At 48.2% G+C, this 17,869-nt stretch overlaps 1 protein-coding gene across 8 annotated transcripts in view; it reads left to right on the forward strand.

Moving 5' to 3' along the window:
• Positions 1–17,869, forward strand: part of Susd4 (sushi domain containing 4) — a 132,553-nt gene that overhangs the window by 110,551 nt on the left and 4,133 nt on the right. For 4 of the 8 annotated variants that reach the window (NM_001356462.1, NM_001356461.1, XM_030243823.1 and 1 more), the window contains 3 exons: positions 12,746–12,937; positions 14,174–14,318; positions 17,289–17,671. In NM_001356462.1, coding sequence (NP_001343391.1) covers positions 12,746–12,937; positions 14,174–14,318; positions 17,289–17,671 — 720 coding nt within the window. Of the gene's footprint in view, positions 1–12,739; positions 12,938–14,173; positions 14,319–17,288; positions 17,672–17,869 lie in introns of all 8 variants that reach the window. The other 4 variants (XM_030243824.1, NM_001356464.1, XM_006497063.2 and 1 more) reach the window with 1 other exon arrangement.

Below are 17,869 nucleotides of genomic sequence, written 5' to 3' on the forward strand. Positions count from 1 at the left end.
GGGGGTATTAGTATTTATTTTAAAGGTGCTAGATTTAATTTGGTTATACAGTTGTAACACTTAATCTTGTGTTCCTCTCAAGCACACACGGCACTATTTCTGTTTTCTTTTCTTTTTCTCTAATCTAAGAAACTGCACTTGATAATGAAACAACTGATGAGGAACAGTTAACTATTGGGGTCCAGTCAGAAACCTTGTAACACTGAGCCATTAAAATGTTCACTGTTCTGTGCTTTTAAGCAAAATTTTTATTGTAATTAAGGGAAATACAGAAGAGAGGAGAGGAGAGGACAGGAGAGGAGAGGGGTAGAGACTGTATGTGTGTCTTGGCTATACAATGAGTCTGTTTCAAAAAGACAAACAAAAATCTTGAGATTCAGAAAACCCCACACTGATTTATCTGTGTGCCAGAGTGGTCTAGCCTGTGGAGGGGGAGTTTGAGCATCACCAGGCTATCCTAGCCACCTTGAGCCTTGCATGGTCTCTGGTGGTGCAGGCCTTTGTGAGCTTCAGAGAGAGGGAGAGAAGGCAAGTGACAAACGCTCTCTTACACGAGAGCTTTCTGGTCTACCTTGCAAAGCACAGGCCTCCCTTTCATCTTGAACCCCTGGTTTCATTTAAAGAAATAAAGAAGTCACAATTGCCATCAGGAGTTCCAGCTGAAGCCGGTTATGTGTTGAAAAGGGAACCCCGACTTCAGAACACCATAGTGTATTCTCACCTGGCGGCAGATGAGACTACTCAGTTTAGCTGAGGCTCCTGTCATTTCAGGGAACAGTTGCATCTTTGGAGCATGGAAACACATGTTAGCTTCTGATTCCAGCCCCTCTTTTCCTGCTGCAAAGACTGTCAGTAAATCGCAGGTTCGCACCAGCTGCCTCACCTGCTCTTCCATGGCTTCTTTGCGGCTGTGGCACCAGGCGCATTTCACGTTGCTTATGTGAAGCCTCGTTTTTGTTTTTACACTGAAGTCTAGCAGCTATCAGCAGTGCATACTGTATTTCCTCAGGAACACCCCATTGCAGTGACTCTGAACTAGAGAGCATATCACAGCCCCTCCCTTGGGACTACTGGGTCATATTGATCTTGAACATCATCTGTCAGCGTATCTCAGAGCAGGTGAACACCATTTTCTACCCAGCCTGGAAACAGACAGAGCCCAGTTCATGATCGTTTACTTACTTGGGTGGACACATTTATTGGCGTTCCGTGTTGTTACAACAAATGTGGAAAATGTAATGTGCTGTATAACGTTTATTGATTTTTTTCCCTGAGCTAAAAGCAAAGTTTGCAGGTGTCACCTTGGAAACAGCTATGACTTTGGCATGCAGGGGTCTAGAAAGCTTCCTGGACTCATTACCTGAACTTGAGTCGGACTGGGGACAGCTGCTACAGTGACAGTTTTAACTACTCCAGGCCTGCAGATCTCTTGCAGGGCAGAAGTCGAGTGATTCTGTACATATCTACCTGAAACCATAGCCTCTTGCAGAACAATAGAGATGATACAGTAGACTGCCTGAAGGTGAGGTCAACACAGAGAACCATGGCTCTTTTCCCATCATGCCTTGCTCTTCAAGGTCAGACTACAGCTTAAGAACCAGCTCCTTTGCTCCTTGCCCCTAGGCTTGTCTACAAAGTCTCCCTTAGCCTCCCTAACGTCATTGTGAGTGTGCCTCACCCGGGCATTACTCTAACACAAAATTTGTGATTCAGTAAGTTAGGGTGTGACTGGAGTCTGCACTTCTAGACTCCTAGCTCATCCAAAGCTGCCTGCTGATCTGTGGACTCCAGTTCCCCATAGTAAGGGCTTAGTGAAAGATCAAGACCAGACCAGATACTATGGCAGTGTAGTTCCCATCCTAGCTCTGCTGAAGATGCTAAGCCTGCATCCAGCAGTTGGTAGGTGGAGGGAGATCGGTTTTCCCCAACTGTCTATCACAACTGCACAGAGCAGGGCACATTAACTTGGATTGCCCATTAGAATTACTCAGGGAGTTCTTAAGAGCTAGCCAAGGCCAAGACCCAGCCCTGACCAATTAGGCAGAGTTCCCCAAGTGATTCTAATATGCAGTCTGGGCTGGGGAACCACTGGCTTAAAGCATTAAGACACTGTTCAAATATAGCTCTAATACAGCAGCAAGAGCGCATGCTGGCTGCAGTAACAGCAGTGAACACATTAAGAAGGTGCAGCGTGCTACTTCACATAGCAGGACTCATGTCCGTTACTTATACCTCATGCCAAGGGTAAAGCAAAGCGGGGCTCTGAGAACACTCATAAAGGGTTGTGGTGCCAACAAAACAGACGTTGATATCGTAGTGCGGTGTGAGTGGTGTCCAGTCAGTGCTGCCTCTCCTCACAAGGACCATGGGTTCCACTGTCTTCAGTCATGGCTTCAGATCCCTCTGTGAAATCACTCCTATTCTAGAAAATATGGAAGAGACTCATGGGTCTAGCCTGGACTCATGGTACCCATTCCTGTGTGTTACTTCTAATAGTCACAATCCATTGACTAGACCCAAGACAGACACAGAACCATGGGCAATGTAGGCTGGAGGAATACTCAGAAATAAGAGAGAAGTGTGGCTGGTGGTGGGCAGCAACCTCTTACACTAACTTTGTGGGGCAGATACAGCTACATGACCGAAGCTCTTCCCTACATGAGGAACATGTGTGAGCCTTTAGAACAAGTGAGAAGGAAATGATGAGAGAACGCATCTATACTCATGGTCTGGAAGAGTTTTAAAACACTGGAGACCAGGCATTACAGTGTTCTGCACTTATTACCCCTCCTGCCTCCATGAAAATTCATGAGGAGCCTAGGCTGTTTTTAAAATTTATTGTCCTCTTTTGCATGGATTGAAATATATATATATACACACACATATATATATACACACACATATATACACATATACACACATATATATACACATATACATATATATATATACATATAAATCTAATGCATGCATATATATATACACACACACATATATATACACATATACATATATATATACATATAAATCTAATGCATGCATATATATATACACACACACATATATATACACATATACATATATATACATAGAAATCTAATGCGTGTATATATATATATATATATACACACACACACACACACACACACACACACACACACAGTTCAAGGACTATGATAAATAATACACAACCCCCATACTTCACTCAGAGACTGGGAGCCTTTACAGAGCAGTCTGTCCATCTCTCTACCACCCTGGCCTTGGAGATACTGGGCCTGTGTCCAGATCCAGTTCTGCCTCCAAAGCAAGTACCCCTGCTCATGAGGGATCCCTTCCCCTCTCACCTCTTCACAGTCTTCCTCCTCCAGTCCCTCTACCTGTATCACCAATTGTCCACCATGCTGGACCACACCCAGCAGCATACACCAACCACAGATAAGATCCAGAACTCTGGTGGGGTTCCCAAATCCATCTATCAAAACCTTGTCGTAGAAATAGAACTAGAATGTTCAAAAGACATTCTATCTCTTTCCTTCCCAAGCATGTTGGCTGTCACTGTCACAGTCCAAGCTGCCATCATCTGAACAGGTCATGACAAGCAGGACCTAATAGCTCTGTAGGTCTGTGTTATACCCCAACTGGCAGCCATATACAGAGAAGCCAGACCCAGCTCTTCAGGCTGTGCCCATGCTTGCCCTTCACTGCTTCCCTTCACATTTCTGACAGAATCCCAACTTCTTACCATGGGGCTATGGGCCACACGTGCACTGTCCATCTGTCTCCCGGATTAGTTGCTATGCAGCCCTCCCTCTCCTGTTGCACATGGCACCATCCAGACTCCGGTTCAATTGCCTCCGACTTACCTTCAGAGTGCCAGCCCCTCTGCCTAGCACATTCTCTTCCCCGGCACTTCTTGGCTGAGCTCTTCCAGGCCTTTCTGCCTCACAAAGCTATGGATACTGCCGTAGTTTGGATGAGAATGCCCTCCATAAGCTGAGATAGTTGAACACTGGTCTTCAGTTAGTGGTGCTGTTTGGGGAGGTTTAGAATGTGTGCCTTGCTGGAGGAAGTGTGTCACTGAGGGTAGACTTTGGGTGTTTCTAGCCTCAGCCTTGCTCCATGTCCAGTTTGCTCCTCTCTGTTTTGTGTTTGCCCTTGAGAATATGAGCTCTCAACTCCCTGTTCCTGCTGCCCCACTTCTCCTCCATGATGGTCTCTCATCCCTGATAAGCCCTTCCTTCTGTGAGTCACCTTGTCCCTGGAGTTTGATTGCTCCAACAGACGAGTGCCTCATCCAAATGCCTCTGTCATGAGACCAGCATTCATCTCTATAGCCAAAGAACTGTGTACTTTCTTGGCCATTTCCCAGTACATTGCAGACCCACAATGACATAATCCGTGGTGGACATGAATTCTTCAGAGAGAGGAGAGACAAAGCTGGAGCACAGGGCCCATCTTTCATTGCTGATTCAACTGTAGTTGGATTACATTTAAATACAGAGAAGATAAAACCGACGATGAATGCTGCAACAAGGTCAAGTCGAATTTCCTAAGTATTTCGTTGTAAACTCTTAGCAAACGCTGCTGCCCCAGGTTCTGATCTGAGACCCCACCAGGGACAGAGCTGTTCTGGATTTCAGCCTAAAGGCCATCTCCTTAGGGGTTCCCTGAATAACTGATTTAAAGGGTCCTTGGGATCCACAGTACTGCAAGATTCTATCCACTGCCTCCCAGTGATCCCAGAAGAGAACTCGTTATCAAGTATAGCAGATCAATCAGTTGCTGCTTCTCTCATGGGTAATTTCTATCACATCTGACAAGGAAGCCGTCCTTCCTTTAGGCATGGCTGTATATCCTAGCCACACCCCCAGGTCTCCAGAAGACTGTAGCTCCAAGTTCCCGGAATTGGAGTCCAATCTGTACTGTCAGGGTGGGTCTGAACTCCACTGGGGTATCCTGCATTATCCACATGAAGGAACCAAGACATCAGTGATGCCCCCATAGGACCTACCTGCCCCTGGCAGAGACTGCCACCCACAGCTTCCCTCTCCTCCTTCTCCTTCTCTCACGTTCCTTACTCCTCACTCACAATGGCCTTTAATCGGTCATATCTGCTGTCTTGGTGAGCGTTCTGTTGCTGGAAAGACACGCCATGATCAAGGCAACTCTTAAGAAAGAAAACATTGAATTGGGGCTGGCTTATAGTTTCAGAGGCTTACTTCATTATCATGGCGGAGAACACGGCAGGATGCAGGCAGACGTGGTGTTGGAGAACTAACTGAGAATTCTGTATTCAGATCCACAAGCAGCTGGAAAAGGGAAAGCCGTGGGGCCTAGCTCCGGCTTTTGAAACTTTAAAGCCCACCCCCAGTCATACACTTCCTCCAACAAGGCCACACCTCCTCCAACGAGGCCACACCTCCTCATCCTTCCCAAGTAGTGCCACTCCCTGGTTACTATGCATTCAAATATGTGAGCCTATGAAGGTCATTCTTATTCAAACCACCTCACAAATCTTCATGGAAGGTCTGTTTCTCCTTTCCTGTCCTCCTCCTGTGTCTGGAGAATTGTCAGAGTCCCCCAGTTCCCTGTATACACAGCCCATTTCCATTACAGAAAAAGCATCACACCTGGCCTTCAGTCTTCTAACCATTATCTCCTGTCCTCATCTCCGGTTCCAGTCTACACCTGAGATATTATTGCACACAAAAGAGCTTCAGCTTTCAACAGTCATGGGTGCCAAGCTCCCTAGAGAGGTACGCAGGCTGGAGCTCCAGCCTGGCTCTTTCAAGTACAAGAACATGTGGTATGAAATTTTCTTTGGCCAGATAAAAAAACCATGTAGGCAGGGTGGGGGGTGGGGGAGGGGAGCATGTTAAATAAATGACTTTTAAAACAAGCTAAATAATATCATCAACATACTGACATAAGAAAATGGAAAATCCAACAAACCCAGAGCAGGTTTTTCATATCTCTATCCCACTGCTAACCCTGGAAAACATGTGCTTAGAACATGCACTGGCTTTCTCTCCCACTTCATTCTGCTTTAAGTAGTAAGTAGTTCGCCTTCCTTGAGCTCAGATGATGGGGATGCAGGCCTGATACACACAGGAGAGGGGGAAGTGACTTAGTTTCATTTGGCCCATATAGGCATAGTGGCAACAGCCTGGGCCCTGCTTCTAATACCGCCACGGTATTATTTGACTATGGCATTTGCTGCCTGGATTTGAAGAGACCCTCAAGTCATGCACACTATGAAAGAAGCAGTAAATCATCTCTGGAAAGAAGTCAGAGAAGGGACAGAAGGGCTGTTGGATTAGCTTCTTACGCATCACTGTGTCCAAAGCAGCTGAGAGAAGGGACTTGGGGGTGGGGGTTGACTTATTTTGTCTCCTGGCTTCATAGAAGTTTCAGCCCACTGTTTTGGGAAGGCATGCCGGGAGCGGACAGCAATGTCTGGTTATGATTGTCATGGACCAGAAACCAGAGAACAGACCATAAGTAGGGGCAGCTATTGCCTCCAAAGGTCTTTCCCCAGTATCCTGCTCCCAACAGCCAGACCTCATCTCCCAGAGGCTCCACAAACATCACAATAGTATCCCTTGCTGAGGATCGAGTGCTCAGACCATGAGCCTGTGGGAACGTAAGAGATTCAAACCGTACGTTTGATTTGGTGAGAGAAGACGCTGGTATATCAAGGCTGAGTGTATCACAGGAAGTCCCAGAGAATAAGGCCATTTATCTCCCAGGAGCTAACCAGGCCTGCCAGGAAGCCCGTTCCCGCTTCCTCAAACCGTTTAGGCTTCTGAACTGTGTTGACCTCCAGAGAGTGAGGCAGCTGAGCTGTGTCCCACAGGAAGGGCCTTCACACATCCACATAGGAATGACCGCAGAACCAGTATGTGCCAGGATGGAGCCAATGGCGGGTGTGCCTGTGGTTTGTGTGTCCTTTGTGTGGAGCATGCAGTGGGGCTGGGAGGTGGGGTTTGAGGGGACAGTCAGGGCTAGCACTCTAACTGACCCTTAGTTGGAGCTTGCTTGGCCAGTGTTTGGGGAGGGGACCGACCAACATTACTAGCATCCCTCATGAAGCAGAGAGGCAACAGAGGTGGAGAAATCCCATACAGCCAGCCAAGGTCCTTCATGATCTTAAAGTTCCCAACAGCTTCACTTGTAACCAGGCTGTGGGTCTCGATCCTAACTGTGAAAGCAAGCCGCTGGTGTGGCCCTCTCATTAGCAAGCTCCCTGCTCAGAGCCCTCACCCCCATGTGATCCTTAAACTCTAGTGAGTGTGTATCATTTCTCTTGCTTGAAAGAGGCAAATGGAGTGGTGCCTAACTCATTCTGAGTGCCCAGCACAGTCCTAACACTCTAACCAGACAGGGATGCTATATGAAATCCACAACAAAATATCAGCAAACTGAACCCAACAGCTCATAGAGAGGCATTCACTAGACTTAGGATGGATTGTTTAAGTAGAGAAACATGAATGTAGTCATACAGAATGCACAAAGGGCCCAGGAAGGCTGTGGGTGTTTTTGTTGTACTCTATCCAAGGAGGGGAGAGAGCCAGGGTGCACACTGGGGACAGACCTTGGCAGCAAGGAAGAGGACTGCCTGGGGGAATTCCCAATAGGCAGGATGGGGGAGAGAGAAGTGTCTGGGGTCTGATAGCAGGCCTCCAGCTTGCCCGTCCAGCTCCAGCTCTGGCCATTGGTATCCAGCACAGAGCAGACGGTAGTCTCTGACCTCGCTGTCTCTTCTCTCCTCTCCTCTGCTCTACCTCTGTCTCACCTCTGTCAAGTTCTATGAATGACTGATAGAAAGCTAGTCTGCAACCATTCGGCAGGTAGAAATTTCCCCTGCTCTGCAGGGAGACATAACCCTCTGTTTGGCGATGGAGAATGAGGAGCAGAGCAGTGAGCCCTGGGAGGCTGTAATTAAGATCCACTCCTGGCTGAGCCTCGGCAGAGCCTCACTCGGATTCTCCCTGTAACTCCCCAACACGCACGCAGGCTTGCAGTCCTCTGGAAAGCAGGGACTACTGGTGATTGACCCTCTCTAAATAAAAAAAAAAAAAAAAAAAAAAAAAAAAAAAACCTTTAAAAACTAAAGTTGCTGAAGACTCACTCTTTGTTCTTGCCACCCACAGCTTTTGCTGAAAGCTCACAGCTGAGGGGCTCTGAGTCAGGAGTGGAAAGAGTGTTGAGTTGAAGCCGTGGTGCAGAGCTGCAGGGTGACTCTAGAATACATGGGTCCACACAGATGTGCAACATAGGGCCCTGAGCCTGAGTCACTCTGTGGGCAAGTGTGTCTGTCAATCTGTCTGCCTCCTAGGCTGTGGGGACGATGACAGAGAGAGTCATGGTAGGGCAGTGTTAGGTGGTAGTGAGAGTCCCTTGAGCCCCATATTGGGATTTTGAAATAAGCTTTATATTTATAACTTTTCTGATATGTATGTATGTACATGTCTGTCTGTCTTTATGTATGTATATGCATGTCTGTGGGGATAAGTGTGTGTGTGTGTGTGTGTGTGTGTGTGTGTGTGTGTGTGTGTGTGTGTGTGTGTAGGCCAGAGTTGTCATTCTTCAGGATGATTTCAACCCTGATTTTGATATTAAGTCTCTCACTGGCCAGGATCTTGACATCTAGGCTAAGCTGATTGTCCAGTGAGTCCCAGAGATCCACCCATCTCCACCTATCCCAGCACTGGGATTACAAGTGTGCACAACACACCTGGCTTTAATACACACACACACACACACACACACACACACATATTTTCCTGGATATCAGATTCAGGTTTGCTGGGTTCCAATCTCAGGCTTTCATGACAAGCACTTCATTGAATGAGCCATCTTCCCAGCCCAGCGAGTTTCTAATGAATACTTTGATTGCTTCCCTCCAAGTCATGAGAAACACCCTGTCCCCCAAGCTACCCACATGGAGGTTTAGTGAAGCTAATGGTGTTTGCAGGAGCAGCCGTTAGAACACAGGTGTGCAGATAGGTTTTCCCCTTGGAGGAAGCATGTCTCCATCATGTGCTGACTGTGAGAGAGCATAAACCTCCTCCCCCACTAGTGACCACCACCGATCTCTGAAGAAACATGGGGTCCGTGACTCCAGGTCCTCCGAATGTTTGGTGCTGCTCTGGTGTTTCTTGGCATTCCTCGCTGTGTACGGAGCAGGCTTAGGATCTGAGCAATGTCCATCCTGAGACGGACAGAAGGATGCAGCAGAACTCCAGTGAGCCTGAGCACTGGTGAAGCTAATGACCATCACTTAGCCAGAACTTGCTGGGCACACAGTCTGCAGAGAGCGTCTGATCCTCCAACAACCTGGGCACTAGTGATTGCGTCTCAGTAAAGCGTTATGCTGCCTGCCCGGTGTCCCAAGCACAGGGGTTTCACATCATCACTGCTAGAGCAAGAGTTTGAACCCAGATGTGGACAACTACACCACACTGGTTGTACGGGAGAAGCCATTCTTAAGAGCATCGAGCATCATGAGTCCATTGCCAAGTGAGGGGAAACCCTGCTCATAGCCACTTACACACATTGATGTTGGGCTTCCCTCATGAGATGTTGTAGCTCTTGAGACCCAGTCTGGTAGTTTTCCAACCCTATGGTGTCCCTTGGGGCTTGCCCAGGAAGCCTACTGAATAGGAACACCTTGCCACATGGTGTAGTTTTTTTTTCCATCAGTTTCATACATATGGGTGTGTACCATGGTGCATTGATACATATGGGTGTGTACCTTGGTGCATTGATACATATGGGTATATACCATGGTGCATTGATACATATGGGTGTATACCATGGTGCATTGATACATATGGGTGTATACCATGGTGCATTGATACATATGGGTATATACCATGGTGCATTGATACATATGGGTGTATACCATGGTGCATTGATACATATGGGTATATACCATGGTGCATTGATACATATGGGTGTATACCATGGTACATTGATACATATGGGTATATACCATGGTGCATTGATACATATGGGTATATACCATGGTGCATTGATACATATGGGTGTATACCCCCATGGTGAGATTTTTACTAGACCTGAGCCTCGACCATTTCCATCTCCCCATAGTTGCCTTTGACCAGAGGTGAGAGCTGAGGTCTACTTTTGGAAGATTTTTAAGGGCATAGCTTAGCACTTCTACAGCCTGGGTTATACAGTTAGTTACACACACACACACACACACACACACACACACACACACACACATGCACACGCACATTCCACACTGGTGAACTCACAACCATGCAGAGTTTTCTGCCTCTGGTGTTTTACATTTAGCATAATTTAGCATGGTGTTCATCCATGTATTTGAAAATGGCAGAGTTCTCCCTTTTAAGTTTGAGTGATATTCCATGGTATGTATCACATTTCCTTTATCTGTTCATCTGTTGGTAGACAGACTCTTCCTATACCTTTGCCTACAGGAGGGTCTCCCCTAATATACAGTGCTCACAGCGGGTATTAGGGTCCCTTGGGCAGGCAATTGGGCCTGTCATCCCTGGAGACCACTGGGTACCCTCCAATTAGCCTCACAAGGACCAGTGGCAAGACAGTGACACAGAGGACAGACTACACAAAGGAGGAGCCCATGCTGTTGCATCCCTGGAGTTCTCAGAGGTATAAACATTGTAGATTCCCTTTCTCTGTCCTTCCTGCTTACCAGCCATTCTTGGCGCCCATCTTACTTACCTCCTGAACACCAGTGGATGGCCAATCTAGACAGAGCTCTTTGTGGAAACAGGTTAGCAGTGCATGGGAACATTGTGCCATGGTGTGGGCAGTGAGGAGGAAGGTATGTGCCAGCCCAGAGGACACCCCCAGGCAGCAGAAAGCTCTTCAGTGTTAAGGTCAGAACTCAGACTCCGATTTTCCCAGTGCATACCTGGAGGGATCCTCTCACCAGCCACCATTTAACTGCACACACCTTGGGCTTCAGATCCACCTCTGGGTCCTTCCTTCCCTGTGCATACTGTTCCAGGTGGGCTCCCTGCCACAGACCTCACTGCCTAGAGTCCCTGCAGGAAGTTGCTTCCAATGTCCCACTCACTCTCTTTACCCTAGAGTCAGTAGCTTTGACTCCTACTTCTCCATCATAGACCTCTACTGTTCTGCTTTCTACTAGGACCCCAACAACCCCTTCTTCCAACCAGCCAGGGGTGACAGTAGCCTGCTGCTTATAACCTTGAAACTTCCCAGTTGCTTTTGCCATCTCTCTCCTTCCTCATGGAGTTCCCCTGATGCTCAGGACCTGCCCAGCCCCACTGAACCACTATTACACTATTACTAGGCCTTAGCAGCATCCCTAAGGACAGCCCCCAGACACTCCTGGCTTTCATGAGGATGCTGCTGCATTATTCTGCCCAAGTTCAGTTCTGTACCTATGTTTGGCAAGCCTCAGCTCCTTCCCATTCACCTGTGGCTCCTCTTAGCCTGTCCCCTCATCTGCAAGAGAGCTGGTAAGATCTACATTGTACCATTCTTTGCAGGATTAGAGATTGGGGTGTATCTTGGGACACCTCCATCAGGGACCCATCTTGTCATCCAGCTTGAGGAATATACACCAAAAGGTGTACCCCCATATGTTCTCTGAAAACTTTGGCCAATTTGAAGTGTGGTACATAGTGCCGGGGGCAGGGGTTGAGTGGGTTGTACTAGGCAGAGTATTTTGTTACTCCCAGGAAGGGTCACAAAGTTGACTCGATTTTGGATTTGTCTGTCTTGGTTTTTAACCTTTATCATGGTTTCTGAGGTGTGGTGTACACACCAGGTATTGGTAAACTGCAGCTCCCTTGTTTCCTGGAGACTATTTGAGTGACAAGCTGTTCAGTTCTGAGTCCTGCAGACAGAAGGTCTCTTTGTGGCATGAGATGGATAAGCAGGAAGCTCCACTAAAACTATCCACTGTCAGAAATGTAGACAGATCCACACTTGCAGCCCAGGCATGATCTCAGGGTGGGAGACTGGAAACCACTTTCTTCCCCTAACATCAGACAATGTGGCTCGGAAAACCTTTAACCACCATCAGGAGCAGAGTGAGATGGAGGAGGAACCTGGGGCTTCCTGAGGGTTCAGTGACTTGTTTAAGGTTGCACAGAGTGTTGACAGAAGACAGCCTAGGACTTCAGACTTTCAATTCTTCCTCCCATTGCTCCAGCAGCACCAGTGTGTGAGGGGCCAAGGCTAAGTCTGCAAACAGAAGTGGGAGAACCCCTACATGCTTGTCACTGGCCAAACCCCAGCAGGGTATGAGGGTGAGGTGGGACCACAGACCCCCAATTTAAACAGTTCCAGGAGACGGCTTTGGTAACAGAAGCAGACTTGGCACCACTGTGCCATTGGGTAAAGCTTTTGTCCATAAATACCTTAATTTTATTTACGAGGCTGTCTGGCATATAATAGCATGCATTATTAATAGAGTAGCTTAATGCTCTCTACTAAACAGGCATACGCTCCTCATTGTACGATGAGCTTCTTTTACTATGTACTTTACAACACATGACATTCGTGCTCAGAATATCCTAGCAGGCTCCCACTGACATCCTGTGGAAACATGGGCTGTCTCTGGCCTGTGCCTTCATCTGGTGTTCTGAGTGTAAGTACATCCTGAAGTAGCTGCGGTTGGCCATGCCTGTATTGTGTCTGGGTGACTCCTGCCTGGAGCCTGTGGTACTGAAACTTTTATTCTCCCCAACTGCCCAAGTTTGTCCACTACCTCCTATGGTAAGTCACGGAGATTTCATCTGCCACCCGAGGCCTTGTGAGCGCTACAACCATGGAACTGTGGTGGAGTTCTACTGTGATCCTGGCTACAGCCTCACCAGTGACTACAAGTACATCACCTGCCAGTATGGAGAGTGGTTTCCTTCCTACCAAGTCTACTGCATCAAATCAGGTGAGATCGGAGGCCCCACCCTTAGTGGAGGCTGGTCCTCTGAGGGCAGCCTTCAAGCTGTGGTCATACTATGTCCTCAATGGTATCCACTCCCATCCTATCATGAGCCTCAGGTCCAGGCTGTAGAAATTGACCATTATGGATGTGGGTGGCCTCTGAGAAGGGATTCCAGGCCTGTTACAGAAGATCAGGAATACTTTTAAAGTGAGCCAAAGCTCTGGTACCCATGGAGAAATTCAACTTCTGCAATTTCTCACAGCCTTACTGCCACCCACTGGCAAGGATGCAGCCCCATAGGTGTAACCAGAAATATGTACATGGAACATGAATCATGCATGAACCCACCCTTCTCTCCAAATAATATTATTGTGCTTAAGAACTGACCTCACACAAGTGGAGACTGTATACAGGCTCCACTGTCTCAGAGTAAATGATATGAGATAGCAAGCCATCTTTGCTACCTGTCCCAGCACACTCGGGAAGTGGCCCCATGAAGGAGACCTGGCATCAGCACACACCCTTCCCCCTGTTCTTCCAATTTCTGCCCACTCTCTCCAGCATTTTTCAGATCATTGCCATGGCTGCTGCCCCAGCCAGCAATGGTGGTTGTACACTTTCTTATCCAGTGTCATGCTGTGTATCTGAAGGCATGGAGATGTTATGTGAGCCAGCAAGAGGAGAGGCACTGAGTCTAAGAGGATGACCACTAAGTGGGATCATGGGATGGGATTTCCTGGGAGCAAAAGGATAAAAATCTGTTCTGGAAGGGTCTGTTCTTACTTCTCTTATCTGGCAGATACCACAGAGGGTGGAGTGATGGCCAAGGAATGACCATGTACCCTTGGTCTTTAAAGCCCTTGCAAACTCTATCCTTCATCCAAGAACAGAGCTTTGGACCATGTCAGAAGGGGCCCAGAACAGGGCAGAAGGATACCTTTCACTCTCTTCCCAAGAAGCAGTTACATTGTTGCTTTGTCCTGTGTCAGGGTCTCAGGCTCAGCCTGTAACATGCACATGCATGTCTACAGCCACAATAGTGTCTACACATGTATCACCTGCCAATATGTCTCCAATCCAGAAGAACCCATGCTAGAGATGGGTTTTAGTGTATGGGTCTTAACATGACTTACCAGCTATACTGGAAATAGGGTGTGTCTCTCAAATCCCAGGAGGCATACCATGAATACCTCATGTACCAGATGACCTCATGCCTGGCTCTGTTATCTCTCATGGCAGAACAAACGTGGCCCAGCACCCACGAGACCCTCCTGACCACGTGGAAGATCGTGGCGTTCACAGCCACCAGCGTGCTGCTGGTGTTACTGCTCGTCATCCTGGCCAGAATGTTCCAGACCAAGTTCAAGGCCCACTTCCCCCCGAGGTCAGTGCAGCAGAGAACACAGATGAGGGTAGAACTTAAGGGTCTTGGTAGGCTGTCATGGAGAAAGCACCATGGTGAGGACAGGCCCTCCAATCAGTAGAGCATGGGACTCTTAATCCCAGGTCATGGGTTTGTGCCCCACTTTGGGCGCCAATTTGTTGTAGTAAGTCTCTAACCTAAAATATACCCGTGCAAAAACACACAACTCAGTTATAATATTTATAAGTTGTATACCTAGATTGGACAGATTTACCACTACACTAATCTATTCCCCAGCTATGAGACCCCTTGCTCTTTGTGGCTTCTCCAGGCTATGTGGTCCTGCTCTCTTTCTTCTGCCACTTCTTCCTCCATCTTCTTACTTTCTTGTTCCCTACTCTTCCCCCACTTTCTAAAATATCCAGCCCCACCTTTACCTACCACTGCCCAATTACAGGCTATAGCCTTTATTTGACCAGTTAGAATGGGAAGGTTTACATGAAATCACCTGAGTACGTGATCTACTCCTTGTTAGGGCAACCCCTCTTGAAGAAGAAGAATTAACATCAGTATACAATGGTAACCCATGGTAACCCACAACACATTCCTGCCTCCCTGAGTAGTCCATTCTAAAGCAGGCAGTGTGGAGGACTGGAGAAGGGAACCAGGCCAGGGATGCAAGCTGTGCACACCCCATCAGGAGCACCTCCCATCATGGTCCACTTGTTGCATCCCTAAAAGATGACTTGCACATACCTGTGGAGGACAAGGTCAGGGATGTGACATAGCAGAGGTCAGCCAATTCCAAAGGAAGCTTCTGGAAGGAGAGCAGGCCTAAGTGAGAAACCAGAAAGGGCCTGGGAGGGGATCTGGGTCTTTAGAGAATGACTCTCTTTCCTCCTTGGCTGCACCAGAAGGCTCAGGTTGGTGTCTGCACACCGGAGTCCTCCTCACAACAGAGCTGGGCCTTGTCACCTCACAGCTAAGTCAGTCACCCACATCCCTGAGTTGCCCTCACCGTGGAACCTAGTCATCAGAACAAGGAATGTGAGGTTCATGAGAAAAGGTCAATTGCTTGGGCCTTCAAAAAGGAAGAACCAACTATTCCATTCCCTCCAACCCAACTGTGTCTCTCTCACATCCCAGGAGTGTGGAGAGGGACAGAAGTGGCATCTTCCCCAAGTCCCTATATCCAAACAGCCTCATCTCACTTAGCCATGCTCCTGATTCTGACAACAGAAGCACCATAGGTCAGAACCATAAGGTACATGTGCTGGGCGGAGCCAGGAGGCACTCATGTCCTCCCCAGGCCCAGACGCATGTTAGCACCTCCTTGGTAGCATCACATAGCCTTTGCTGAGGTTCAGGAACCTACCTTTCTTTCTTTCCCAAACTTTCCATCTGCTCTCAGGGTCCTCAGCATTATTATTTATTAATCTAGGGACCATGTTCTATCACTAAGCAATTACAGTTTCTCAAGAAAGCCAAAGGATCACAAAGAGAAAGCTAGACCTCACAGCTGTGATTTATGGTGCATTAGCAGACTTTCAAATGGCCCACAAAGCAAAATACACACACACACACACACACACACACACACACACACACACACACACACACACACACATATACATATTATGCTTTGAATATATATTATATTATGCTTGGAAGAGTTTTCCAAAATATAGACTACTAGGGTGTTTTTGAAATCTTTTCAGCCTCACCTGATGCTCCTACAATGTCCTTGAGTTGTTTAGGGGAAATGGTGTCATCTGTCCAAACAGAATACAAGGTACCCAGGCATGCCAAGGATAGATGACAGTGTTCTCTGGGTTCCAGGTATTTGAGATCCAAGTATATCAAAGTCACACAACATGGGTTGACTGTGTAGAGGGGAGTGTGGCCTGACCATGGCCTGTTAGGGTGAGAAAGGAGATGGCACTATCTGCCTGCTCTGGTCTGACATCTCAAAAAGCAAGGAACAAGGAAGAAGCCCCGAGTGAGCCAGAAGGCTAATGGGAGGCCACGGGCTGCCCAGAGGGGAGTGAGCATCCAGGCACACGCCTAGCAGCGCCAGGCTCTCCCTGCTTCTGCCTCCCACCTTCTAGGGAGCGCAGTCCTCTTATCATCTCTTGCCTTTTCTGGTAACCTCTCTCTCTGGAGCAAAAAGGCAGCTGCCATAACACTAAGCTTTTACAAGATGTTTCAAAGCCGCGAGCATGAGGTTGTCCCTCTCACGTTAGTGAACAGCGAGGGCTGATGCCGCCAGTCCCCGACAAAAGCCATGCCCAGGCATCTCGTGTGCCCTCCCAGAAGCGTTTTGGGCACCATTACAGCAAGACAGATCACTCTCTCTTCTCTGGCCACAGCTTTCAACTCCAGGTCCCCAACAGAAATAATCAAGCTGTAAGCAGCTTACTGCTCTGGGCTCTTCTGGGGCCAGGAGTAGAGCCTGGTGGTCAGATGGATGCAGATGTTGCTGACACCCATTACGTAGGGTCGGGTGCAGCCATGCATGCTCACAGTGATAACAGGCACGGGGGGCCAGGCCAGGAGCTGTACATGTGATCCACAAAGCAGAGAGCACCTGCCAGGATGGTAGCCTGGCTTCTCTGCCACCTAAAACCTTCACAGCAACTGTGCAGGTTCAGCCTGGCCCATGGTGTTGTACTGGGTCTAAGGTGGCCATGAATAGACAATCATGAACTGGGTAATTGGCACGGCACAGTCAGAGATGGAAATTAGTAGTTCATCTTTTCTATTTTCTATTGTGTTTTGTCTACCTCTCTAAAATGACTGGAGTGGGGTTTTGGTTGTTGTTGTTGTTGTTTTTACAAAGAAGCAGCCTAGTGAGTACAGACTGGCAGTCCTCTCTGGGCACTTAGTGTCCCCATCCTTCCTTAGTATAGAGATTGATCAACAGAAAACCTCTCTGCCTCATTCCTGGGGTGACGTAGACCCTGATGTGTTTCCATTGTTCCCTTTGCACAGGGGTCCTCCCAGGAGTTCCAGCAGTGACCCCGACTTTGTGGTCGTGGATGGAGTGCCCGTCATGCTCCCGACCTATGATGAGGCTGTGAACGGTAGCTCGAGTGCCTTAGGCCCGGGGTACCCGGCCTCCGTGGGCCAGGGCTGTCCTTTACCTGTGGATGACCAGAGCCCTCCAGCATACCCCGGCTCCGGGGACACGGACACAGGCCCTGGGGAGTCAGAAACCTGTGACAGTACTTCGGGTTCCTCGGAGATGCTCCAGAGTCTATATTCACCCCCCATGTGCCAAGGGGGCAGCCGCCCTGCCCCGGACACCCCTGACACGATTTCAAGCACAGCAGGGGAGGTGGCATCCACAAGCCCGGGCATCGACATTGCAGATGGTAAGCATTTCCAAAGCTGTGGCTAGCGCCCCAGCGCAGGGTCAGGCCACGGGCCTGCTTCTCACCCGACGGGCATTGCTTCTCATTCTCTCGACTTGTAGGGCTACCAACAGGCCAGTTGTTAGCAAAGAATGATCAGTATTCTGTGAGTAATGAGCCCAGGAATAGAAATTTCACCAGGCCCCCCAAAAGGTACCA

Source organism: Mus musculus, chromosome 1, assembly GCF_000001635.26.
Source record: "Mus musculus strain C57BL/6J chromosome 1, GRCm38.p6 C57BL/6J".
In the NCBI taxonomy this organism is placed as follows: domain Eukaryota; kingdom Metazoa; phylum Chordata; class Mammalia; order Rodentia; family Muridae; genus Mus; species Mus musculus.